At 47.0% G+C, this 27673-nt stretch overlaps 1 protein-coding gene across 1 annotated transcript in view; it reads left to right on the top strand.

Annotated features, from left to right (window-relative positions):
- The window catches only part of ORC1 (origin recognition complex subunit 1), a 30553-nt gene extending 3459 nt beyond the window's left edge, over positions 1-27094 (top strand). The window contains exons 2-17 of the mRNA XM_058655048.1: positions 4300-4399; positions 4919-5043; positions 6574-6756; positions 11262-11573; positions 13442-13814; positions 15446-15550; positions 15868-16066; positions 17853-17950; positions 18371-18472; positions 18855-19026; positions 19845-19952; positions 20191-20340; positions 22122-22241; positions 25105-25274; positions 25747-25834; positions 26844-27094. Coding sequence (XP_058511031.1) covers positions 4305-4399; positions 4919-5043; positions 6574-6756; positions 11262-11573; positions 13442-13814; positions 15446-15550; positions 15868-16066; positions 17853-17950; positions 18371-18472; positions 18855-19026; positions 19845-19952; positions 20191-20340; positions 22122-22241; positions 25105-25274; positions 25747-25834; positions 26844-27038 — 2595 coding nt within the window. The 5' untranslated portion in view covers positions 4300-4304 and the 3' untranslated portion in view covers positions 27039-27094. The remainder of the gene's footprint in view (positions 1-4299; positions 4400-4918; positions 5044-6573; positions 6757-11261; positions 11574-13441; positions 13815-15445; positions 15551-15867; positions 16067-17852; positions 17951-18370; positions 18473-18854; positions 19027-19844; positions 19953-20190; positions 20341-22121; positions 22242-25104; positions 25275-25746; positions 25835-26843) is intronic.
- Positions 27095-27673: the final 579 nt, after the last annotated feature.

Below are 27673 nucleotides of genomic sequence, written 5' to 3'. Positions count from 1 at the left end.
GGCTGCTTGAGGAGTGAATCATAAAACAGAAGATCTTCCTCCCTGTATATCTGACATTCCAATAAAAATAAAATAAATTTTTTAAAAAGATGGAAATACAGATATATCTTTGATAGGCTGACTTCATTTTCTTGGAATAGCTGGACCTTATAGGGTTCTATTTTTCCTTTTTTTTTTTTTCTTTTGAAAGGCAGACTAACAGGGCCTGGCACAGTAGCCTAGTGGCTAAAGTCCTTTGCTTGGATGCTCCAGGATCCCCATATCTGCTGGTTTGTGTCCCAGCTGCTCTACTTCCCATCCAGCTCCCTGCTTGTGGCCCAGGAAAGTAGTCGAAGACTGCCCAAAGCCTTGGGACCCTGCACCTGTGTGGAAACCTGGAGGAGGCTCCTGGCTCCTGGCTTTGGATCAGGTCAGCTCCAGCCGTTGTGGCTCCTTGAGGAGTGAATTGGCAGACGGATCTTTCTCTCTGTCTCTCCTTCTCTCCGTAAATCTGCCTTTCAATAAAAATAAATATTAAAAAAAAAAAAAAGGCAGAGTGTGGGCAATTGCCCCTGGTTTCTGCCTGCTACCTAGTGGGCATGGCTTAGAGCTTACCTGTCCTGACCTAAGGTACTTCCAATCTTGTATATGGAATGTGGCCTCTGACATGATTGGAAGGTCAGCAGGATTAGGCGTGCTTTTTATCCAGTCACAGTGTCATTGGGTGGAGGGACTACCTGAAAACTCCCTCCTACCCTCTCTCTCCTTAAACTTTAAAAACCTGGAACTTGTGCTGAATAGACATTCCTCACCAGCCTGTCTCCAGTGGTTCCTTGATTTCGGGGCCTGCCGGCAAGGCTTAAACCCCGAGAGCCAAGTAGAGGGAGTGAAGTCTTTCACCCCCTGGTTCACTTCCCAGTTACCTGCAACAGCTAGGACTGGACCAGGCTGAAGCCAGGATCCAGGAATAACATCTGGTTCCTAAACATGGATGATGGGAACTTAAATACTAGGGCTGTTTTCTGTAGCCTCCCAGACACATTCGTAGGAAGGTAGTTTGAAAGTGAAGGCATGATTTTACGGCAAATCTTGGGGGAATTTCCTGCCAGCAGGCCCCGAGACCACCAAGGGGGTGAGGTGACAGTGTTCTTTGGCTGCAAAACTATCGGGGATAGTTTATTGAAACATGCCAGTTTATTGTAAAGCGAGTACCAACTTGTATAGACTAGGAAAAAGGGAAGACAGAGGGTGGTTCCGACAGTCCTCCCACCCAACAGTGACACTGTAATTGGCTACACCTATCCCTTTAGACCTTCCAATCATGTCATAGGTCACATTCTGCACACACAGCTGGAAGCTGTGCCTCAGGTCCTGGGCAGGTAGGCCGTGGATCAGGCAGCAGGCAGAGATCCAGGGATGCTCTCCCACAACCAAGCACTCCGAGATGGCATGTGGACATCCCAAGCAGTGACTTAACCACCTATGCCATAATGTTTGTCTTACTTTTAGTTTTTTAAGTAGCCTTCATATTGCTGTTTCTAATAACTATGCCTAATTTGTATTTTTACCACAGCATAAAAAGATTCCTTTTTCTCGACATCCTTGCAAGTATTTATTTATTTTAAAGATTTATTTATTTACTTGAAAGATAGAATTACAGAGATGGGAAGACAGAAAGAAATCTCCCATCTTCTGATTCACTTTCCAAATGGCTGTCATGGACCAGGCTGGACCAAGCTTGTTTTCAGAAATGGACCAGCATGAAGCAGGAGAGACTGAAACTAAGAAACCTAAATTGGGGGCCCGGCGGCGTGGCCTAGCGGCTAAGGTCCTCGCCTTGAGCGCCCCGGGATCCCATGTGGGCGCCGGTTCTAGTCCCGGCAGCTCCACTTCCCATCCAGCTCCCTGCTTGTGGCCTGGGAAAGCAGTTGAGGACGGCCCAATGCATTGGGACACTGCACCCGCGTTGGAGACCCGGAGGAGGTTCCTGGTTCCCGGCTTCGGATCGGCGCGCATTGGCCTGTTGCGGCTCACTTGCGGAGTGAATCATCCGACGGAGGATCTTCCTCTCTGTCTCTCCTCCTCTGTGTATATCTGGCTGTAACAAAATGAATAAATCTTTAAAAAAAAAAAAAAAAGAAACCCAAATTGGATGCTGCTGTTGCAGATGGTGGGCTTGACACGCTGTGCTACACTGAGGGCCCCACAAGTATTTATTTTTGTTTTCAACAATAGTCATTCTAGGATGACATTGCAGACTAATAATCCACCTGCAAGTGCTGGCAGCATGCTGGTCACTATCCTGGCTGCTCTACTTGCTTCCAGCTGCATGAATGTGGCCTGGGAAAGAAGAGGAGGATGGCCCAAGTCCATGGGTCCCCGCACCTGTGTGGGAGACCGGGAAGAATCTCCTGGTTCACAGCTTCAGATAAGCTCAACGGTGATGTTGTAGCCATTTGGGGAGTGAACCAGCAGATGAGGGACCTCTCTCTCTGTCTCTGCTTCATTCTCTAAAAATCTGCCTTTCAAATAAAAGTAATGAATCTTTAAAAGGAAATAGCCATTCTCTGTGGCATGAGATGTCTCATTGTGGTTTTGCTCCACATTGCCCTGAGCATTTTTTCATGTGTTTGTTGGCCATTTCTGCTTTTAATGTTCATGTATTTTATTTATTTCTTTTTTTTTTTTTTAAAGATTTATTTATTTTATTACAAAGTCAGATAAATAGAGGAGGAGAGACAGAGAGGAAGATCTTCCATCCGATGATTCACTCCCCAAGTGAGCCGCAACGGCCGGTGCGCGCCGATCCGATGCCAGGAACCAGGAACCTCTTCCAGGTCTCCCACGTGGGTGCAGGGTCCCAAGGTTTTGGGGCCGTCCTTGACTGGTTTCCCAGGCCACAAGCAGGGAGCCGGATGGGAAGTGGAGCTGCCGGGATTAGAACCGGCACCCATATGGGATCCCGGGGCTTTCAAGGCGAGGACTTTAGCCGCTAGGCCACACTGCCGGGCCCTTATTTATTTCTTAACTGGGTTAGTTGTTTATCTTTTGTTGAGGTTTTTTTTGTTGTTCTTTATAGACTCTAGATATTAATCGTCTCAGATAATTAGTTTGTGAGCATTTTCTCTGATTCTGTAAGTTGTCTCTTCCCTCTGTTGATGTATGCTTTCCTGTGCGGAAGCTGCTTTGGTACAAGTTCATTTGTCTGGCTTTGTTTTTGTTACCTGTGAGTGGTGAGAATATGTATGCATGTCCGAAGTCTTAGAGAAAATGCTTTGCCCCTGTCAGTGTGATGCTGGCTGTGAACTTTTTACATATAAATTGAGGCATTTTTAAATTGTTTCAAGTGTTTTTACCCTGGATGGACGTTGAATTCTGTCAGATGCTATTTCTTTCTGTGTCTATCAAGACAGTCATTTGATTTTTATTCTGTTGATACAGTTTATTGAACCAGTATTGCATCCCTAGAATAAATCAGATTTAATCTGGGTAGATGATTTTTCGCTGAGCTGTTAGACTTGATTTGCTAGTGTTGTTTTGTTGACAATTTTTGCATCTGTGCGTATATTCAGCAGATTTTGGGTCTACTGATTTATTTTTGCTTTTGTGTCCTTGTCTGGTTTTGGAATCACAGTCTAAAAATGGATTTGCTAGGATTTCCCCCTTTCAGCTTTTTTAGGAATGATTTGAAAGTTGTGAGTGCTTACTTAAAAGTGCTAGAATTCATCACTGGGCCTTTCTTATCACTCAGCTCAGGTGTTACATGTCTTGTTTATTCCATTTTGGTAAGTTACATGTATACAGGAAGAAATTCATCCATTTCTTAGGTTTTCCAGTCTTTGGGCCTGTGGTTGTTCACTATAGCTCCCCATGACTGTGTTTCTGTGCTATCAGTTGTAGTGGTTTGTTGTTGTTTTTGGTCTCTCGTTTTATTTCTGAGTTTTCTTTTTTTCTTATCTATTTAAGAATCTATTTTTAAAAATTTACAACCATTTAATCATTACAACTATTTTAATTTCACATTATTGGATGTTTCACACCTGTTATTGTGCATTTTTTCCCCAGTAAGTACTACTAAAACATCCACGATTTTCTTTTCTTACTTATTGGTGCTCCTGTTTTTCTGGGTAAGAAAAAAAGGTGCAGTATACATATGACACTAAATTATCTCTGTTTAATCCTCATGGAGCTTGAAGATGTTTTGTGAGTCTAAAATGTGTGAGGAGTATAACAAAGAGGCTGGACCATAGAAGGTAGGGCTTAGCTATGCTTTTGAATGTATCAGTGTTTTCATAACTCGAAGTATGGCTTTTTTCACAGGGGCCATGGCATGTTACCTTACAAGGCTGAAGACCAGACAGACTTACTCATGGGTTGGCAAGCCATTATTGGATCAAAAACGGGCGTACCAAATCTACAAGTGAGTGAGTGATGGTTACCTTTGAAACAACAGATTCTTATGCAGAACTGTTAAGTAAATTGTATTCAGGCCATTGAGGGTTGTATTGTGGGATGGTGTGTATGAATTGTTTGTAAGGAGGGTTTTTATCTGATGAAAGAAAAATATTAGCAGAAATCTAGGAGTTAATGATAGAGATGAAGTTGTGATGGTTCTGCAAAAGCTGATATGCATGACAATATTTATGGTGAATTTTATCTACCTCTTAGTGGTAGCAAGATGAGAATTGTTGTATAGCTCTGCACAACTTGAGAGATATTACAATCAGAAGGCCCTTAATAGGTAACTGAAGGCAGTCAAGGATTGCCTCTAGATTCGTCACCAGTGGTGAAACGACTCATTGAACTCAGGTGTCTGCTCTTACTTAGGCCTTAGTGAACTGCTTTCCCAGTCAGATAGTTGGTCGTTGGAGCCATTTCGGCATTTAGATCTTGGCACACTTCTAGAGATTTCCTAACACTTTTCTCTGTTGTTTCCTAGAGAAATATGTGTGAAAATGCAAGGTTGTTCTGACATTCACATCCGGGTTGGACAGTTTGTATTGATTGAAGGGGATGATCATGAAAACCCATATGTTGCTAAATTGATTGAGTTGTTTGAAGATGGTGAGTCTGGGCTACATTAAAAACCATTCCTTGTCGCAAGTGATTGGGAAGCGTGGAAGGGAGGCTGTTAGTTCTGTCCTCACAGAGGCACACACGGCATCTCAGATTGTGAGGTAGAGTCATGGGGGTATTAGCGACTCCCTCTGCTACCTAGAAAGCCTCACTCCCTGGAGTATTACTGGGTGAGATGAAAGTTAGCTTTTTCCTTTGTTGTTGTTGTTGCTGTTGTTTGTTTTGCTTGTTTTTTTTTTTTTTTTTTTAAGGAGTTAGTAAGAAAGACCATTAAGGCAGGGTTTTGGTGATGGAGCAAAAGACTGAATTTGGGAAGAAAAGAAGGAAAATAGGAGGTTTACATTGTCGGAGGGATGTGTCTTAATTGTCTCATGAGGAAGATAGTAACATTCTATAGCGGCGGTTTCTTTACAAGGCTGGATTGGGAAGGTGTTTAGTTATTTAGATATTAGTTGGGAATATTTAGATACTTAGTTGGTAATACAAAAAAATACTTCAGGGGTTTTACATAAAGGGCATTGTATGTGAGTGTTGAAAAGGGTGGAGGAAAAGACCATTTCTCAGAACAGGAAGCCTTTGCTTTCTCTAGGCTGGAGAAACTCAGGGAGTTCTCACCAGCCCCTGGGAGCCCATAGTCACCACCTCCCCTAGTGTTTGTGGCTAACCTACCCTTTGTAAACACAAGAGGCATGCACAGGAAAGTGAGGATGGGGTATAGCTCCCTAAGAACGAGAAGAAAGATGGCAATTTAGAAAGTGCACATAACTTTCTCCCTAAGGAAAGGAAAGCAACTACTGTCTGACACGGTGGTTTGATAGTCCTGTGGCAGATTATGTGCCCATGAGAAGGAACTGATAGGATCAGTGGCTAAAGGTGTTTTACACTACTGAAAGAAGGAGCCATTAACTGCCCATTATGGAGAGAAATCACATCCAATATCCACTAGGTGGGAGGTACGTTTGCTGAATTGGGGCAGTGTGTGCATTTTAGAGTCCTTGTCCCCATGTGGGGCTGCAGTCTTGCCCTGAAGACACTTAAGAAGAGGCGGGCAATAAGAAACCTGAAAATTGCTAATATCTGCTTGCTGGAAGTCTTCTATTGGTGGTAGATGGATTCATTCTTGCTAGGATTTTGTTCATGCTGTTTAATGCCTTTATAATCACTGGCACGTTTTGTCTACTGAAGATTAGAGTAGTTGTTCTGAAATATCTTCTGTAATGTTTTTATCAAGTGTTAGCATCATTAGGAAGTAAAAATCCCAGAAGGAATTGAGTGGAGTGGGGTTAAATTGCCACCCCTTGGCCCTGTAATCGTTGACCAATTATTTAAAGAAGCTTGTAGTTTTCTTTCTTTGGCAGTCGAAGAGGGGTGACCATAGTACCTACCTAGTAGGATTGCTGTGACTCTAAAAGATGGTGTAGTCAGAGGCTTAATATGGTATCTGGCATGGGGGAAGTACTCGATAAAATGTACTCACATTTTCCTGTGTTTTTCCCCATTCTGCCTAATTCTTCCTAGATTCTGAACCTCATTCTAGGAAACGTGCCCGAGTGCAGTGGTTTATCCGATTCTGTGAAATCCCTGTCTGTAAGCAGCATTTGTTGGGCCGGAAGCCTGCTGCACAGGAGCTGTTCTGGTATGATTACCCTGCGTGTGATAGCAACATCAGTGCCCAGAGCATCATTGGCCCTGTTCAGGTAGGTGCTGCCTTGATTGCGGGTTTATCTTTAAGCTTTTCTGTGATCTCAAACATATTACTGGCTTCAGTTTACCCTATGGGAAATGCATTTGTCCATGTCATCTTCTCTGCTTTCTTATCAGCTTCATGCTAACAAATTTTTTTGAGAACATGGATTAGGTATTGGGAGCCGCCTGAAAGTGACATTTAAGTTGCAACTTCAGGGATGAATATGAATTAGTCAATACATCCCAGTGGAACACTACATTTAGCTGTGGTTGTAGCTGGCATGAACCATTGGGAGGTTAAATACGCTCTGCTAAATGAGACTTCCCTGAGTGCATCAGTATCGAGTGTGCCAGTTGCAACAGGCAAATAAGCAGTGGGATTTTGTAATATATCAGGACATGTTGTTTGTAGGCTGGACTGAGGCTATGATTTGGAAACTAAGTGTGCGAGTTATGTCTACAGCCCCTCAAAGTAGAAAGCGGGCAGCAAGTGTGGTAGATGGGTGGGTGGATGTATGGGTGGACAGAGACTGGTACGGTGTGACTACAGTGAGTACTCTCTGAGTTTAGTGAGGCATGGAGGAAAACGGGAATGCAGGACTGGTAGCAGAAAGAGGATAGATTTGGGGAGCCAGGGGGATGTGCTTAGACATGGTCTGTGGTGGGCTGGCGGTGGAAGCCAGAGATGAGCAGGCATTGAAAATTCAGGAAATTATTATTTTTTTAAATTATATTTTTGACAATCTTTACATAGTTAACTAGGGTAAAAAGTTCAAGGGCTACAGGAAAGTAGGTAAGACTGTTATTTCCATACTGTTTCCTTCATGTATCTGAGGTAAGGAGGGATATTGAGGGAGAAGCCCCACAAAGTTTCCCACCCACCCCAGGTCCTGGATGTGGGGCATGCTCTGAGATTCTTGCTCAGGTGGTTTTGATAGTTCACCAGTTATGAATCGCTGCCAGTCTTGCCACTCCAAGCACGATGAGGTCTTTGAAGATTCCACTGATTGACATCGTCTATCTTAGAGTCTCCATTTGCCCAGTATTTCGCTGCCAACATATAGCTGAGATGGTTGATTGACTTGTTCTTTCTTCTTTCTTTTCATGGTTAGGGTTCTGAGTCTGGCAGTCCGATTGATGAGATCCCCAAAGAAACTTTGTCTGAGGTGTTCCCAGATTCTTATATGTACTTGCAAGTACAGGGCCCAGCACAGTCCATTGCCCCGATCGATCAGCAGGTGGTTGCAATTGCTGGGTTGGTTCTGTTTCTAGCTCTGTCTTCCACTGGAACCAATGGGTGTTGCAGTCTAGCCTGGTTCTGCCCAGCACATACTTGGCCCTCACATAAACCAGTGGGAGCTGCAGCCTAGACAGAGCAACCCACAATAACCCCACCAAGCCCGCCTCCTACCCTGGTTTGCCAATATGTGTAGCAGACTAGTCTGGTCTGTCCCACATCCCATTCGGCTCTCGTACATGTCAATAGGTATTAAAGCTTAATTCCATCTAACCAGCTCGACTATCAGATGTTATTGGTTGCCTCTCTGTCCGGCCACCCCAGCCCCTGTCCTAATTTTTGTGCCCTTCAGTAGGAGTGGTAACCCAAGAGGGAGGAGTCCACTATTTCCCTTCTAGGCCACTCCCACTCCTAGATTATGCACTCTCCAGGAGGTTCTGTGGTTTGACTTGACAGAATTAGCCCCCAGTGCCAGCTTCTGCCAGCTGATGCTGCGGCTAAGCCCAAACAACCCTCACCCACTCTAATTTTTGTTTGCACCTTAGGAACAATCAGCCCAGCCTGGCTTTTCCCTGATCTAGTGCACATGATGCACACAGGTGTTATAGTCCTGCTTAGTCTGGTCTGCCCCATCCCAGCTCACACTTTCCAGTGGGAGTAGCTGTCCAGCAGGGGAACCACCCCATATTCTCCCTGCCAGCCCCCTCCCTTCCTGGTTCTCACATGTGCTGGTTGGGCGCTGCGGCCACATCTGGTACAGGCAACCTCACCTTGACATTCCTTAATGTGCACTGGTTTATGTCACAACCTAACCTGGCTCGACGCACACTCTGTTCTGGTGCTTGGATTAGCCAGTGGATGACGTGGACTGGTTCAGTCTGGTCTTCCCCTGACCCATGCCAAATGTATGCCAGTGGGATACTTTCCATGGCCTGTTCTGGGCTATTTCCTATCATGCTTCTTGCGCTTACCTACAGGGACTGTGTCCTGCCAGATGAGTTGCCCAGCCTCTTCCATCAGAACCTCTCCCAGTGCCAGATTTTGCGCATACCTGGGGGTCCATGAGCCAACCCTACTCAGTTCACCTCCTATCCTCATAGGAACAGTGGGTTTTCCTGACTGGCTTTCAACCCAAACTGGCCTGGCTTGGTGCATCCAGTCCCAGTCCACACTTGTGCCAGGAGAAACTACAACCATTTCCTAATCAGGACACAGCACCCATTCCAGCCCACACGCTCCTTGGTGGGAACCTCAACCCAGCTAGGGTGTCCCCGTAGCCCCCCCCCCCCCCAACTGGGCCTGTTCCCAGCCATAGATCACGCCCATGCCAGTGGTTGCTCTGACTCAGCTTGTCTCAGCCCCTCACCTGTCCTGATCCCTGCCTTAGACACTGGCTTAGCGTCCCTGGGTCACGCAGACCAGTAGGTGCAAGAGCCTAGCTCGGCATGACCTGTGCTCCATCCTGGTTTCTAGTTTTACTTGTGGGCTAAGGTTCGCTCAGTCCTGCCCAGTCCACCCCGTTCCATTACCAATTCACACATTACCCAGCTGTTAGAGCTACTTTGCCCAGTTTGTCCGACACCCAGGTCTGGACCACATGATCACCAGTGGGAGGTATGACTCGCCAGGGGAGTTTTCCAAGTACCTCCACTTGATCCACTCCCAGACCCAGTTCTCATACATGCCTTTGGGTTTTAGACCAGTACCTGGCGAAGTCTGGCTTTCCATTTGGCCTTGTATGAGCTGGTGAATGTTGCAGCCTGGCCCACCCCACACCCTTTTCAGGATGCAAATTTGGGTGCTGCTGCCTTGACCAGTCCAGACTGTTGTGAGTTCCTTTACCTGTGGTTGATGGCAAGCTCCTTGGTCACAACTAACTTAGTCCATCACCACCCTAGCTCGAGCTAACCACTGGGGCTAGAATTTCCACAGGGTTTGGCCCACACATCCCCCACAGAATCTACCCCCGGATATGGTTCTCTCATGTGCTAGTTAATGTCATGGTCCTGCCTAATGAGACCCCTCTGTTGATCCATCATCATATCAGGTAATAGGATATGGTCATGTTAGACAAGCCCCAAGCCTTAGCTTTTGCATGGACTGGTGTTCAGTGGTCAGCATTGTTCAGTGATTACAAGTTCTACACAGGATTTAAAGGAGTTTGGTGTATCAGTCTTGTCCTTAAAGATCATCTGGTCCCTCTCTTCCAACCTACCAAGTCTCATTACTCTCGTTACTCTGTCGTGGGGAATCTTTAGGATTGATTCACATCCCAGAAGCACAGTGGGTTCAACATGGAGCTACCTAAGCAGCAATTCAAAGGAAGCAAAACCCCAGAGCTCGCCTCTGGGTGACCAGCAGGCGGAGCCTGTTGCCAAATGGCACACTGCTTGCCCGGGGACAGCTCACCAGGTGCACGGGGAGAGCTCACTGTGTATAAGTGGTGGCTGGAATCAGGGCTCCGGGCATGAGACACCCCATCCTGAGACCCACCTGAAAATTCAGGAGATTAACCCTCCTGTGGCATTGAGATGTTATTCATTGGTGTGCAGGAGAGCAGCTTTAGAGAAGTGAGAATCCTGTAGAATATGGGTATCTGCCAGGAGTTCTGGAAATAGTTGGTGAGTGAAACAATATATAGTTGAACTAGGATGATAATGATTGAAATTAAGAGGTGAAGCCAATAAAGATTTCAAGAAACAAAACAAGGAATAGGGGCCCGGCGGCGTGGCCTAGTGGCTTAAGTCCTCGCCTTGAAAGCCCCGGGATCCCATATGGGCGCCGGTTCTAATCCCGGCAGCTCCACTTCCCATCCAGCTCCCTGCTTGTGGCCTGGGAAAGCAGTCGAGGACGGCCCAATGCATTGGGACACTGCACCCGCGTGGGAGACCCGGAAGAGGTTCCAGGTTCCCAGCTTCAGATCGGCGCACATCGGCCCGTTGCAGCTCACTTGGGGAGTGAATCATCGGATGGAAGATCTTCCTCTCTGTCTCTCCTCCTCTCTGTATATCTGGCTGTAATAAAATGAATAAATCTTTAAAAAAAAAAACAAGGAATAGTTTATGTATTTCATGACATCTTTAAAGCCATTAATGATGAAATGAGTGCATGCTCATATTTCTATCAATATGTCCTGTGTCTGTCTCTTTCTATTGGAACCATAATGTTTTAAGTACAGATGTAGAATTACGTGAGTTTTTTTTTATCATAGCTTTGATGGAACTTCCTTTGGCCTTTTTGCTCCTCTTCTTTCTCTTCACCTGTACTTCCTAAATTCAGGTAGTGGCTTTGGCCCCGGATGACATCTTTCCCTTGCATATGAAGAATGAAAAGATATTTTTTGTGAAACTATGCTGGAACGAAAAGACATTCAAACCACTGACCCCCAAAGTATTTGCGGAGTTGCGTAAATTGAGTGAAAGCAGTCCTGAATGCCAGAAGTTCATGGAAACGACGACAAAGAGCATAAAAAGCCCTTCCTGGGACACGACAGAACATGTGGTCAAAAGGATTGAATTTAGACACTCAGCCTCTAAATCTCGCCAAACCCCACGTCCTGTCACGCCCGTTGCTAGGAAGAGGCTGGAGCTTGGCAGTAAGTGTGGAACGAGTTGTTGTGGGCAATTCTGGGGCTACAAGATTAGGATCAAATCCGTGCTACAATGTGGAGTTGGTACAGCAGCAGGCCAGGTAACGGTAAGGTGGGACACATGTTCAGATGATACATTATGTAAGTTTTACCATTTTAGTCATCTTCAGGTAACAATAGCTATGTTATCATTGTGCAACCATCACCGTCATCTTCCAAGCGTGAAGCTCTGTAGCCACTCGGCTGTAACTCCCACCTTTCCACAGCCCCTGCACAGCATCTTCTTATTTCTTGTTTTGGACTGCTCCAGGCAATTCCTGTAAGTGGAATCGTACAGTGTATGTCTTCCTGCCTCCATTTATCGTCATGGGTCAAGGCTCACCCATCTTGCAGCATATGTCAGTTCCCTTTCTCTTTAAGGTTGAATAATGCTCTGATGCATGTATATATCACTTTCTGTTTATTCATCCATCCATTCAGGAGCTCCTTTGGCTATTACAAATAATGTTTCCATAAACAGAGATTGAACAGATGCCTTTTGGAAATCTTGCTTTCAGTTCTCCTGGGTATATAATAGAGAACTGAAGTTTTGGATCATATTGCTAATTCTGTGTTTAGCTTTTTAAGAAACTGGCACGATAGGGCCTGGCACTGTGGCCTGGCGGCTAAAGACCTCGCCTTGAAAGCCCCGGGATCCCATATGGGTACCAGTTCTGATCCCAGCAGCTCCACTTCCTGTCCAGCTCCCTGCTTGTGGCCTGGGAAAGCAGTCGAGGACGGCCCAAAGCCTTGGGACCATGTACCCGTGTGAGAGACAGGGAAGAGGTTCCTGGCTCCTGGCTTCAGATCGGCACAGCACCAGCCTTTGCGGCTCACTTGGGGAGTGAATCATTGGACAGAGGATCTTCCTCTCTGTCTCTCCTTCTCTCTATATATCTGACTTTGTAATAAAAATAAATAAATCTTTAAAAAAAAGAAACTAGCACGATAGCTCAATGGCTAGATCCTCACTTTGTAAGCGCCAGGATCCCATATGGGTGCCAGTTCATGTCCTGGCTGCTCTACTTCCCAAAGCTACAAGTTCATGGCCCAGGTGTCTGCAGTGGCCCTAGGCTGGGCTAACCAATGCCAAGAGTTGGGAATACAATCCAGTTGTCACCTGTAGGAACCCAGTTACTTTAGCTATGACCACTGCCTCCCAGGGTCTGCCTGCACAGTCAGGAGCTGGAGCTGGGTAGAGAACACAGGCACTCCGGGGTGGGACTTAGCTTCCTAGACTGTGAGCCCAAATAGCTGTGCCTGTTTTTGTAAGGTTTATTTATTTTTAAAGTCACAGAGAAGGAGTGAGAAAGAGATCTCTCACTTATTTGAAAGAATGTTTGCAGAGAGGAGATAAAGAGATTATCCATCCATTGTTTCATTCCTAAAATTGATACACTGGCCAAAGTTAAGCCAGACAGAAGCCAAGAGCTTCTCTCAGGTCTCCCAAGTGGGTGTTGGGGCCATCTTCTACTACTTTCCCAGGTGCATTAGCGGGGAACTGGATTGGAAGTGAAGCAGTCTGGACTTAAACTGGCACCAACCTGGAATGCTGGCATTGCAGGCAGTGGCTTAGCATGCTGTGCCACAACACCAGCCCGGAAATTCTCCTTTTGACAGTATACTGTGGAAGTGTTTTACAAGTGCATTGAATTGTTAACTGTCATAGTCAGAGCTACCTGGATTGTAGGCAGGAAGCACAGAATTATCGTAGTATGAATAGTAAGTGCCTCTATATAATCTCAGTGGATGAATTCAGCTGTCATGAGATTGGGGTTCTATCTGGCTGGGTGTACAACCACTGCACTGTTGATGGTGATGTCTCTCTGGTTTAGGTGTCCCACGGGTAGCTAACACTAAGAATTCTCAGCAGCCTTCCTATGACTCCTTGGACTCTCCAGGAAGAACTAAAAAGAAGATGGCCTTGTCTGAGGCCACCTTATCTTCCAAGCGCTCTCATCCTGACAGCCTGGGCACCTCATCCCCAGCTCCGAACGGCCCAGAGAAAACCAGGAAGGTTCAGCTCCTCTGTACCCAAGCCGACAGCAGCAAGACTTCGCCCAAGCCCCCCATGAGCCTGCGACCCCGAATCCCCTCCTCGAGAGGCGGAGACAGCAGTGACAACAAAACGCTGTCCCCCATCGGCGGGGGACGCAGACCTTCCATGGTGCCTTCCATCATTCTGAAACCAGAAAACATCAGAAAGAGGTGAGCAGGGGCATCACTGGGTTCCCACAGAGCAAATTCAGATCCTTCACATGACGTCAAATGTGCAAAACACAGTCAAAAACATGGCAGAACAGTGAGTCGCTGACCTGTTTGTCACAGAAACACAAGGGCACGTTGTAGGAGATCTCTAAGCCTCCGTCGCAGGCCTTGTGACAGGAGTCAGCACTTTGAAAAGGTCTTCCATGGTCTGACACACCTAGCTGTCATGTAGGGATCCCTACTGTGGAAAGAAATTTCCTTTCCTGTATTGCTCCACAGTTCCAGTTTTGAAGATTGATTTACTGATTTGAAAGGCAGAGTTAGAGACCGATCATGGCAGCCAAGGCTAGGCCAGGCTGAAAACAGAGGTTTTAGTCAGGTCTCCCATGTTGGTAAACGTGCACAAACACTTGACCATCTTTTTTTTTTTTTAAAGATTTATTCATTGTATTACAGCCAGATATACACAGAGGAGGAGAGACAGAGAGGAAGATCTTCCATGCGATGATTCACTCCCCAAGTGAGCCGCAATGGCCGGTGCACACCGATCCGAAGCCGGGAACCTGGAACCTCTTCCGGGTCTGCCACGCGGGTGCAGTGTCCCAATGCATTGGGCCGTCCTCAACTGCTTTCCCAGGCCACAAGCAGGGAGCTGGACAGGAAGTGGAGCTGCCAGGACCAGAACCAGCGCCCACATGGGATCCCGGGGCTTCCAAGGCGAGGACCTCAGCCGCCAGGCCACGCCGCCGGGCCCTCGACCGCCTTTTATACTGCTGCAGCGCAGTGCCAACCCAGCAGTCTTTCTTTAAGCATTTACTCATTTATATTTGAGACGTAGATTTACAGAAAGAGAGACAGAAAGATCTTCTATCTGCTGGTTCAATCCTCAAGTGGCCTCAACAGCAGGAGCTAAGCTGATCTGAAGCCTGGAGCCAGGAACTTCTCGACTCCCATGCAGATGCAGGGTCCCAAGGACTTGGGCCATCCTCCTCTGCTTTCCCAGGCTATAAGCAAGGAGCTTGGTGAGCAGTGAAGCGGCCGAGACACACTCCTGTGCCTATATGGTATTTGGCACTTGGAGGTGGAGGATTTGCCTGTTGAGCCATGACACTGGCCCCCTAGCAGTTATTTTTAAAATCAGTCCACCTCTCTTCCCAGCCCCAGATAACAGAACAAGAAGATACTACATCTGGAACAGACTTTCAAGTTTGACAGTACTAAAGCTTTTAGATAATGGGCCTGTAGAAATAGAAAATCTTGAGCCAGAAATATTTTATTTCCTTCCTAGATACTCTGGTGCCTGGTGCATGATATGTTGGAGAATAAATGGCATATATCTAATATATAGATATAGCTATATTTCTGCTAACCCTGGCCCTGATAGAAAAGAAATTCATAGATTATCAAAAGCTGTTATTGTGTATTTTGGTCTGTAAGAAGTGCTGAGTTTGAGTTAAATTAAAAGTTTAAAGCAAACTTTGATGAATTTGAATCAAGCCTCAAGCGTGTACATTTTAGTTCTTTCTGTGGAATAAACAGAAGCCAGTTAGACCATCCGACTTTTCTACCAGTTCTTCCGATCCCTGGTGTTCCCCAAGCTTTCCCTATAACCTCTCTGTGATATGTTGCAGGGAGGCCAAAGAACCAGCAGCCCAGAATGCAGCTGCGTATACCTCCCATCGTGTCCGCAGGAAGAGTTCTCTCTTGAGTTTGAATCGGATTAGGCAACAGCTTCAGTAAGTCTTCTGCCGTGGGCTTAGATGGTGCCTGTGCTCCCATAATCACTGGGCCCAGCTGGATGGCTGCTTGTGTGGGATACTTAGCAATAGCAACTGTGATTCTCGTAGAACTAGATTTAAATCCTGGGATGGTTACTTAACCTTTCTGGGTCTCAAGTTTTTATTTATAAAATAGGAAGAATAATGTACAAGCCACAATGTTGTCGGGGTAATGACACACTTAGTGGCTAGCCTGTGTTAGTAGCAAGCACTCAAGAAACACATATAGACTTGGAACAGCAAACACCAGGAAATAACCTATTGCCACCGTCCAGGTTTCTAGATAATGTTAAGTGTGAGCAAGAAGAAGAGTTTCTGTCCACATCAGAGACTTCCGAGTCGAGCAGTGAAGGTGAGGAGGAAGAGGCAACCACACCATGCCTTACACGGAGATCAACTAGAAGTGTGTCCAGGAACCGCCAGTATTCCTCGAAGTCATCCTTGCAGACTCCTTCCAAGACACCACAGAAATCAGTAAGGTTCCTTTCGGGTTGCTTTGCAGTGGAAAACTCTTAGTCAGGATTGCTTAACCATACAGTTACTCAGTAGCCACAGGATTCTGAGCCCATGTTATTCAAAGCTACTCCTGTTGGAATATTCATGGAAGAAAGTACCTGAGTAAACCCTAGTACTGAAGTGAATCCAGCAGCTAGTGTTTAAGTTTTTTTTTTTTCTTTTTTTTTTTAATTGGGCTTGGGACAATAGTTCAGTAGCTAAATCCTCACATTGTATGTACCGGCATCCCATGGAGCAGTCAGGACACAAACTGGTGCCTGAGTGGGATACCAGTGCTTGAAGGTAGAGGATTAGCCAGTAGCCAATGTGCCGGCCCCAAGTTGTTTTTTTTTTTTAGCATGAATTTGTTAATTTGAGACAGACAAAAATGGCATCATATTCAGAATGCCTACAATGGCCTGAGCCAGGCAGAGGCCAAAGCTTATAGCTATGACCATAACCTAGGTCTCCCACATGGCTGGCAGGGACCCATCTGTGTGAGCCATCACCTGTGCCTCCTAGGATGTGCATTAGCAGGAAGCTGGAATCAAGAACTGGGGATTGAATCTAGCCACCCCCAGTGTGGGATCAGGTATTGTAACTAGTATCATGGCTGGTAGACTAAGTGCTCATCCCTCGAGTTGTTTGTTTCCTTGTTTCAAGATTTATTTATCTATGTTCATTGGAAAGGCAGATCTACAGAGAGGAGGGGAGACAGAGAGTAGAATCTTGTGGCCACAATGGCTGCAGCTGAGCTGATCTGAAGCCAGGAGCCAGGAACTTCTGAGTGTCCAATGAAGGTGCAGGGTCCCAAGGCTTTGCACCATTCTCAACTGCTTTTCTAGACCACAAGCAGGGAGCTGAATGGGAAGTGAAACAGCTGGGACACAAACTGGCACCCTTATGGGATTGTGGTGCTTGCAAGAGGAGGATTAGCCAATTGAGCTATCCTGCTGAGCCCCAGAGACCTACTTAGCTAGAGTTCCTCAGACATGCAGAAAGTTCAGCTTTGGTGTGATTTGATTACATCTCCTGGGTCCTACCCAAAAGCAGGGACATGGGCTGCGGTCACTTTTAACTAATACCTTGTGACAGTCAGGTTCTAAGTGCCCCCTGCCTATGAAGCAGCTATGCTAGCCTGACTGGGTGTTAAGGGTGGATGGAGGGAGATGCCTCCCAGCAAAAGTACCTTGTGAAGATACTGTGGAGAGGAGGCTGGCAGGAGCAGGTCTGCTTGATGAACCTGCAGCAAGAAAACAGAGAGCAGCTATAGCGCCTTACCCAGGAAGTGGCTTCGGAGTTTGGGTAGAAAAATTGGAGCAGGTTTCTCCAAAAGTATTATGTCTTGGGATGTGGAAGTCCTGAGCTAAGGCTTTAGTACATTTTCTAACAAACTTAGACTGAGCACTTAGGAATCAAACCTAGCATGTGCCTCCCTTTTGACCCTGGGCATGGCAGTTCAGGTATTTTACCATTCCCTCTTCTTTCAAGATAATATTTAGCCAATACTTTTGTTCTTAGATTATAATTGTTTGCAAATGCTGATACTTAATGTGAATTAGGAAGGAGAAATCATGTTTGGGCTTGGGGTATGAGCAGAAGTATGTGATGTGATGAGGGAGGAAGAATCCTGCCACTTCACACAGGAAGGGACTAAGGGAGCCCACTGACTCTGTGCCTTTTAGCATATCTGCAGGTGTGTTCTGGATGACATTTGCTCTGTGTTTTCCTTCTGACGTATGTATATGTTTGCATTTGAATATAGCCTAAGCCACGCACACCACGTCATGCCAACCCTCAGATCCGCACTAGAAAACTGGCTGCTCAGAGTCCAGGCAATGTGCTGGAAGAGGCCCGGCTAAGGTAAGTAATGCTGGCTCTTTGCAGAGGCCTCTACTTTTATTCACCTCTTGCCAGAGCAGTCTATAAACATTTGTGTACCTAATAAAGAGTAAAAATAAAAGGCATGGCTGTGATTGTGAAGGAAGTAAAAACCTTGTAAACAATGCGCGGGTGAACCAAGATAGACACCCAGTCTAGGGGTGGAAGGTCGTTAGCCAGGACGCTGCTGGGCCATAGTACCTTGAGAACCAAGAACCATGTGTGGCTGTCTTCAAAACTCACAAAGCTTAGGAAAGGACATCTCTGGTGGGAGGATTCTGCTTGATCTGAGAATGGAGCCATAATCTTGCCTTTGGAACTGAGTTTCCCTGAGGAAGTTTCCTATTGAGAAGGTGGACTCTTTGTACAGCCCCCTTTTCCTTCATTTATTGCCAACCATAGGCTGCATGTTTCTTCTGTACCGGAGTCTCTGCCCTGTCGGGAGCAGGAATTCCAAGACATCTACAACTTCGTGGAAAGCAAACTCCTGGACCACACTGGAGGGTGAGTGATGCCTAGGTGGGACAGATGGTGCCACAGTATCATAGATGAAATCAATGCAGAAACCTAAAGCTTCTAGAACAGCTTTTGCTGCCACAGTCCTTCTACACAAGTAGAAATTCTGCCTTTCCAAAAAAAAAAATGAAGCTGCCTTTTTTGGATAGTTGGCAGGCACACGACATCAGTCCTGCTTGTGGAATGAGTGATTTTTCTAGAAGTAGGTCCTACCCTGACTAGCTTCCCAAGGTAGCCCTTCCTGTGCCCACCTCCACCTTCCAAGGGTCCCAGCCCTTCCTTCAGCACTCGGTCCCACACTCTTGTTTGTTATGGCAGGAGGTGGCTGTTGGCCCAGACTTCACCCACAGGTGCTCCCTCCTTGCCCTAGGTGCATGTACATCTCTGGGGTCCCTGGGACTGGGAAGACAGCCACTGTGCACGAGGTGATACGTGGTCTGCAGCAGGCAGCTCTCACAAATGACGTTCCTCCCTTTCAATACGTTGAGGTCAATGGAATGAAGCTGACAGAGCCCCACCAAGTCTACGTGCAGATCTTGGAGGTAGGCACAGCTTGTTTGGGCTTTTGGGGGCAGACACATCATAGAGGCTTCCTGAGTTTTGTGTGCGTGTCACATGCTTACCACCTAGGAGGTGCTGTCTTTGTGTGCTGATAGCATAGGCAAGGCAGAATTCCTGCCCTCTACGGCTGTGGAGCCTAGGAGTTAGGAGATGGGAGTGTTTAACCACACGGTAGGCAGGGGGGAAGCCAGGGTTTGAACTGGGTTATGAACTCTTTCATTCTTAGCTCTTACTCCAGAGCTGCTAATGGCTAGTGTCCAATTACACAATTACATATTAATTATACAATTAGTATAAGATTAATATCAGGAGTCTTGTGGGTCAAAGTTGGGTTGAGCCATGGTAGGTAACTTGTAATGTAGGCATCCTTTGGGTATCAGGTCATGCCCTGGCTACTCTACTTCCACCCCAGTGGGAAGCTCAAGAAGCAGCAGGAAAGCTCAAGTGCTTGGGTCCCTGTCACCCTTGTAGGACACCCAAATGAAGCTCCTGGTTTTAGTCTCACTTAATCCTGGCCAGCACAGTTATCTGGCGAGTGGACCCGCAGATGTAGATTTCTCTCTATCCCTCTATCTATAATTCTTGCTTTTGAATAAATCATTACATAAAATTTGAAACTACACAAACTTTATGTAGTGTTTGTTGCCTTCACTGTCCTTCCAGGTTGAGGTTCAGATGAGAGTAGAAGGCAGAGTAGGGGAGACTGAGGTGTTCAGGGCTCCCTGCTCTTACAGGTCTCACTTTGGCCCAGATGATTAAATCCTTACAGTTCACCATGACTGTTTACTACCCCATGCAGAAGCTGACAGGCCAAAAGGCAACAGCCAATCATGCGGCAGAACTGCTGACCAAGCGATTCTGCACCCAAGGGTCCCGACGAGAGACCACTGTCCTGGTTGTGGATGAGGTAAGCAAGGACTGGAAAAATGGATGCACTTGACTGTAGTGCTGCAGGAGCAAATGCTAGGTGGGAGAAGCCCTGACTCCCTTCTGCATTCATCAGAACCCCTTGTCCACTCACTTGCTGGCTGCTCTGACAGTGTGGCCTGGGAAATACATGCTCCTGAGGCGTGGTGGCAACAGGGCTTCACCCTGGGGCTGCAGCTCGTTTCATCTGCATGACTCCATATGTTTTTCCTTGGCAGCTCGATCTTCTGTGGACCCACAAACAGGACGTAATGTACAATCTTTTTGACTGGCCCACTCACAAGGAAGCCCGGCTGGTGGTCCTGACCATTGCCAACACAATGGACCTCCCGGAGCGCATCATGATGAACCGGGTCTCCAGCCGACTGGTAGGTCCTAGGACAGTTCTCAAACTGTTCTGTGTTGCGGTCTCTGTAAGATGGACAGAGTTCTACAAAGGAAGTATAGAAAATTAATGTAAATGAGATAATTAAGAAATATAGCTGTATGATTTATACATTGGAATGAAAAACTGTTGCGTGGTTTGCTGCAAATGTCCTATTCTTTACACTTGTAAGCTTTACAAAGTCCTGGAGGCTTCATTCTTTCTCAAAACATATTAACATCTACTGGGCAGTGTTTGCTACTTGCAAGCTAGCTGTGGCCCAGGTGAATGGTGTCTACCCTCATGGGCCTTGCCGGTCAGGAAGAAGCACATAGATAAATCCAGTGACTGTGACACCTGCTGTACACTTCAGTTAGATTACCTCTTCTGTGTTGTGACTCTGAATATTCTGGAGAAATAAAAGGTTCCTCTTTTTAAAAAGAAAATCAGTCTTAAATTTTGGATTAAGCTACAGTAAGCTATGGTGTAATATGTCAACACATGTGAACAGCATGAACTGAACTTAAAGTCCCATGTGCCAGAAACTGGCTCTGGAAGTAAGGGGGCACGGGGAGGACAGCTGAACAAGAGCATCATCTCAGAGACCAGTGCCCACAAGGGATCCCGGTGCATGCAAAGCAATGACTTTAGCCACTAGGCTGACATGCTGAGCCCTAACATTAATTTCCTATTGAAGAAAGAGAATATTCTCATAGTGTAGCCTGGGAGTACAGTGCTTGTAAAATCCACAGTAGTGACCAAGGCCTTGCCACTCACTGACCAGCCATAGCAACTTCACTGCCAGGAAACCAGACTTTCCGTCTCCTTCTTTTTTCTTTTTTTTTTTTTTAAAGATTTTTTTATTATTATTGGAAAGCCGGATATACAGAGAGGAGGAGAGACAGAGAGGAAGATCTTCCATCCGATGTTTCACTCCCCAAGTGAGCCGCAATGGCCAGTATGCGCCGATCCGATGCCGGGACCAGGAACCTCTTCCAGGTCTCCCATGAGGGTGCAGGGTGCCAAAGCTTTGGGCCTTCCTCGACTGCTTTCCCAGGCCACAAGCAGGGAGCTGGATGGGAAGTGGAGCTGCCAGGATTAGAACCGGCGCCCATATGGGATCCCGGGGCTTTCAAGGTGAGGACTTTAGCCGCTAGGCCACGTCACCAGGCCCCTCCTTATTTTTTCTTTGTCTCGGAACAAACCAGGTCCCCTGTTCTAGTTCTGTACATGAGGTTGTTGGGTAAAATGAAAAAATAGGGCCCAGTGTGGTAGCCATGTGGCTCAAGTCCTTGCCTTGCACGCACTGGGATCTCATATGGGTGCCGGTTCTAATCCCGGCGACCCCGTTCCCAATCCAGCACCCTGCTTGTGACCTCAGGAGAGCAGCTGAGGAAAGCCCAAAGCCTAGGGACCCTGCATCCAGGTGGAAGACTCAGAAGAGGAGACTCAGGCTCCTGGCTTCGGATCGGCGCAGCTCGTACCGTTGTGGCCACTTGGGGAGTGAATCAGCAGATGCAAGATCTTTTCCGTATATCTGACTCTGTATATCTGTCCTCCTCTCTGTATATCTGACTTTCCAATAAAAATAAATAAATCTTAAAAAAAAAAAAGAAGAATTTGAGAACTACCGACCCACTGTATGACTGGCCACTGTAACAGCTGGCATTGAAAGCAGTGGTACTCTTGGGCTGAAAAATGCAAATGGGCATATGGGACTTGGGAGCCAGCTTTGGTGACCTAGGCCCCCTGTGAACTCAGCCCTCTGTCATCTTGGCTCCCCAGGGTCTCACCAGAATGTCCTTCCAACCCTACACGTACAGTCAGCTGCAGCAAATTCTTGTGTCCCGACTCCAGCATCTGAAGGCCTTTGAGGATGACGCCATCCAGCTGGTAGCCAGGAAGGTAAGTCACCTTCGGGAGCCCTTGGTTGTGCTCGCTTCAACAGCACATATACTAAAATTGGGAACCCTTGGTTATACCCACAAGCTGAAACTTTTTTTTTTTATACTGGGTATTCTGAGGAGGAAGAGAAATTTAGGAAGCTTGGTGCAAATAAATAAATCTCCCAAAGCAGATCAAAATTCAAAACCCGACTTGCTTGTTTAGAGGGCTGTTGGCACTGCAGGCTCCCAGGAATTGATTGAAGGAACAAGCCATTTCTCTAACTTAAAGAGCATGAGATCAAGTCGGTAGACTTGGGCTGACGCGTGTGGAAAGTGAGGGAAAAGGCATTCAAAGTCCCAGGGTTCTTCTCAACAGTTGGGAGTGTTTCTAGTCATCTTATGAGGTCCTTCTGCAGTTTACCTGAGAGATCAGGTCTGTAAGGTGTCCAGGAAGGTCCTGCTCCAGGCCTGGGGTGAGGCTGCTCCTCAGCTTAAAGAGCAAGCCAGCCAACACAGGTCCTTGAGCACTTAAGAGAATTATAAACTCACTTGTAATTTTGTCTTTCCTGAGCACTAACCCCAGCTGGCTTTGGCAGCAGTACAGTCTGTAACACCTGCCTGAGCTGGAGCTACGACCTGGGCTTGTTGGGCTGCATGCGGTGATGAGCCAGGGCTGGGGCCTGTCCCCGCGGCTGCGCCCTCAGAGCTGCTGTCTCACCCACCCCACGCTATCCACATGCTCAGACTCTTGCCTGAGAGGCCCCGCTTTGTATTGAGGTTGTCTCCATCTTGTGTAGAGCCTTGTCTTGGCTGTCTTGCCCATCCACTCTGAGCTAAGAGTGCAGATGAAAAGGCTGGCTGGGGCTCTGAGCTCGCTGTGGAATCATCAGGTTACACTACCTCAGTATCCTTTGCATTTCCCATTGGGATAAGCCACACTTTGATGGGAATGGGGGAGCTCGTGCCACCTGTGCCTTTTTAAGATCCATTTATTTGAAAGGGAGAATCAGAGAGAGAGAGAGAGTTCTTTCACCTTCTGGTCCACAGTTGGGAGAGTTACTAGTCATCTTATGAGGTCCTTCTGCAGTTTAACTGAGATCAGGTCTGTAAGGTGTCCAGCAAGGTCCTGCTCTAGGCCAGGACCTTGTGGCTCCCAAGTGGCCAGCTCCCAAGTGGCTACAAGGGGCCGGGCTGGGTCAAGTTGAAGCCAGAAAACTTATTCATGTCTTCCACATGGGTGCAGGGACAATCCTCTGCCACCTTCCAGGCGAATTAGCAGGGAGTTGGATGAGAAATGGAATAGCCAAGACATGAACCAGTACCCATTTGGGATACAGTACCCATTTGCTTTACCTACTATACCACAATACTGCCCCTCGCCCTGCCCCACCCCGCACGCTGGTTTTGAAAAGGGACCCTTCTCTTCAGTAATAAAACCTCATATTCCATACCTAGCATAATGGTTCAACTGGCTAATATTCTGCCTTAAAAGCACCAAGATTTCATGTGGGTGCCGGTTCTTGTCCTGGCTGCTCCACTTCCCATCCAGCTCCCTGCTTATGGCCTGGGAAAACTGTAGAAGACAGCCCAAAGCCTTGGGACCTTGTGCCTGTGTGGGAGACCCGGAAGAAGCTCCTGGCTCCCGGCTTCAGATCAGATCAGTTCAGCTCTAGATACTGCAGCCTTTTGGGGAGTGAACCAGTGGATGGGAGATCTTTTTCTCTGTCTCTTCTCTCTATAAATCTTTCTTCCCAATGAAAATAAATAAATCTTTAAGAAAAAAACAAAATGGTATGGCATAATGTCTCAGTGGTTAGATCCTCATTTTATAAGCTCTGAGATCCCATATGGGCACCAGTTCATGTCCCAACTGCTGCACTTCCCATCCAGCTCCCTGCTTGTGGCCTGGGAGAGCAGTAAAGGATGGCCCAAAGCCTTGGGGTTCTGCACCAAGAAGAGGCTCCTGGCTTTTGGCTTCATATTGGCTCAGCTCTGGCTGTTGAGGCCATTTGGGGATTGAATCAGATGTTGGAAGATCTTTCCATCGGTCTCTCCTTCTCTTTGTAAATCTTATTTGCCTTTCCAATAAAAATAAATACATCTTTAACTTTAAAAAAAAAAAAACAACCCTAATGTTCTGATGTCCCTAAGTTCCAAATTTTTTTTTGAAGATTTGTTTACTTTTTATTGGAAAGGCAGATTTACAGAGAGAAAGATCACCCCCCAAGTGGCTGCATTGGTCAGAGCTGAGCTGATCTGCGGCCAGGAGTCAGGAACTTCTTTCAGGTCTCCCATGTGGTTGCAGGGTCCCAAGGCTTTGGGCTGTCCTTGACTGCTTTCCCAGGCCACAAGCAGGAAATAAGGGAAGTGGGGCCCACATTGGATCCTGGTACATGCTAGATGAGGACTTTAGCTACTAGGCTGTCATGTCTGGACCAACCATAAATTCTTCACGTGTTGCCACAGAAGCTCAATTATTTTTTTGTTCCAGATTCTCCCAACCTACCCCGCCAACCTGGCCTGGCCTTGTCTGGGCTCCACACCTCTCCTTGCCTGGTGGTCCCCCCGCCCCTCCTGACCTGGCCACACAGCTCCTCGCCAGGAATGTTGTCCTTCATGTTGTCACATAGCTCAGTCATAATCATGAGCCAATACTCTTGTTTTTTATTTTATTTCTTGAGAAGTGAATAAAGCTGAGACTTTCTGCTTTTTTCACTCTTGAGTAAATTGTAAATTCAACACAAAGGTTTGGCCTTGGGGATTAAAGACCCAGGTGTGACATAATGATTGCTTTCTGTAAGGCTCCCAGGCAGGGCCGAGAGTCTCACAGCAGGCCTGCGTGCATTCCCAGTGGTGCTCAGGAGTAAAGCGTTCTCTCATAGGTAGCCGCACTCTCCGGTGACGCACGGCGCTGCCTGGACATCTGCAGACGAGCCACAGAGATCTGCGAGTTCTCCCAGCACAAGTCCGACTCCCCCAGCCTGGTCACTGTGGCCCACCTAATGGAGGCTGTGGATGAGATGTTCTCTTCCTCCTACATCACTGCCATCAGGTAAGACACTGACTCCTATATGCAGACCTTCCCAGGAGAGCAGCAGAGACGTCCCCATCCTGGGAGCCCGTGGACACGCATCCCTCCCTCAGCATTCACGCATTGCTCTTGCATTCATGAGAATGCACAGCTGGTTTGGGGCTTTTTTAGTGGCCTGGTCAAGTTGGGAAGCAGAAACCTAGGAAAATCTGAGAACACTTGAGCAAGGAGAGAGCTATTTCTGTCACACAGAATGACACACTCAGCAGGTGGAACGTGGGTGTGGATCTCTGAGATGATGCTCTTGCTCTAGATGTCCTCTGCACGGCCCCTTGCTTCCAGAGCCAGTTCCTGTCTCATGGGACACAACGGGTGCTAGAAATGTAGGAGGAAGCATTTCCCAGTGTTCTCTCCCTCTAAAGGCGTGGAGAAGGGGAGCGCCGTGTGGGTTTCCCCTGGGCTTAGGAGAACTCACCTCTCTGTTTCTTTGAAGGAATTCCTCGGTTCTGGAACAGGGGTTCCTGCGAGCCATCCTTGCAGAGTTCCGACGCTCAGGATTGGAGGAAGCGACATTTCAGCAGGTGACTCATCTCCCTTTTCAGTTTCTCAAGATGTAGTTCAGGGATCTGCAAATGGTCACGTGTCAATTACTGATAGCAGTTCATTATGAGAAATGAGTTATTAAGTGATTTTATCATTTTGCTACATTGAAGTATGAATTTGCTAAAACCTAGTTAGTATATAAACTTCCAGAAACCTGGACTAAGTGGTCTAAGCCATTGCTCCCAAGCTTAGAAATCCTTCCATAAACGTTGTATTGCCTGTTCCTGTGCTCCTGGAGCCCTGCAGGGTTCTTCTATAGAGTGCCTTCCTTCCCCTCTGCACACACTTCCCGAACACCTGCAGTGTGCCAGCAACTATGAGTGCTGTGAATCCCAAGCAAAATTGGTTCATTATCCCTGCTCCTGGCAAGCCTGTGGTCTTGGAAAACAGGAAAGACTCATAAATATTTAGTGTGGAGGAAGACCTGAGGTGCGATTCAGTGGCCTAAGGCAGTGGCAGTTTCAGTCCAGGAATCCGTGTTCACAGCTGCCCTCCTGCCTGTCCAGGCTTTGTGTTCTCCAGCAACCATGTCTTGGATCCTGCTTTCTGTGTCTGCTACGGAAAGTGTTCACGTAGGAAAATATGACCTGAATTTTGACTGTCTAGGCTGTGGAACTGTCAGCCCCTGGAGACCAAGCCTGTGGAACCACAGTGGTTTCCTGCCATGCTGTACTCAGTAACTCTCAGGGATTTGCAGGCGGCACTTTTACAGGTGAAACTGAGATCAACACAAGTGAAACAGCTTACACAGAATTGCATATCCGGGGAAATGGTAGAACCATGATTCAGACCTGCTGTTCTCCGATTCCTCAGTTTGCCCGTTCCCCTGCATTTGTGCACCATTGGATCCCCCATCAGTGCCTTCTGGAGCCCTTGGTGTGTTGTGGGCATCAATTGTCTAATTTTTGTCACAAGAAGAATCGAATGATCAGGGACAGGCTCCCAATTGCCTCTCCTCTTACCCCTCACTTTGCTTTCTGTGTTTAGATCTATAATCAGCATGTGGCGCTGTGCAGAATGGAGGGACTGCCCTATCCCACCATGTCGGAAACCATGGCTGTGTGTTCTCGCCTGGGCTCCTGCCGCCTCCTGCTCATGGAGACCAGCAGGAATGACCTGCTGCTCCGGGTGCGGCTCAACGTGAGCCAGGATGATGTGCTGTACGCGCTGAAGGAAGAGTGAGTGTGCTTCCCAGCAAGGACCGTGGTCTGCTGGTTCTTACAGTGCTGTGGTTCCCTGCACTGCATTGGAGTGCCAGTTCAAGTCCTAGCTGTACCACTCTGCTTGGGCCCCTGCCAGCCACATGGAGACCCACATGGAGTTCCAGGCTGCTGGTTTCAGCCTGATGCCAACCTGGTTATTTGAGAAGTGAACAAACAGATGCAAGGTGTCTGTCTCTGTCTCTGACTGCTTTTCACATAAATGACAAAATTTGTATTTTAAAGAGCTTTTTTTTTAAAAGAATAGAGTTGTCGTAGCAAATTATACTGATTGGAAATGGTTGTCGTATGTTTTGAAATTTTCCACTAAATTATTTTTTTGTCTTAAAATTGTTACTGTCGTGCTCATGGTTTTTGGTACAGTATACAGTCAGCACAAACATCAGACTATACAAATCAAACTTTCTGGAGCTGGCACCGTGACTCCACCCTGTGCTGCCAACATCCTATAAGGGCGCAGGTTCAAGTCCTGGCTGCTCCACTTCCCATCCAGCTCCCTGCTTCTGGCCTGGGAAAGCAGTGGAGGACAGCCCAAAGCCTTGGGACCCTGCACCTGCGTGGGAAAGCCGGAAGAAGCTCTGGGTTTTGGATCAGCTC

Source organism: Ochotona princeps, chromosome 2, assembly GCF_030435755.1.
Source record: "Ochotona princeps isolate mOchPri1 chromosome 2, mOchPri1.hap1, whole genome shotgun sequence".
Classification (NCBI taxonomy): Eukaryota; Metazoa; Chordata; class Mammalia; order Lagomorpha; family Ochotonidae; genus Ochotona; species Ochotona princeps.
Note: the sequence above shows the minus strand (reverse complement) of the source record. Positions and strands in the feature narration are given on the sequence as shown.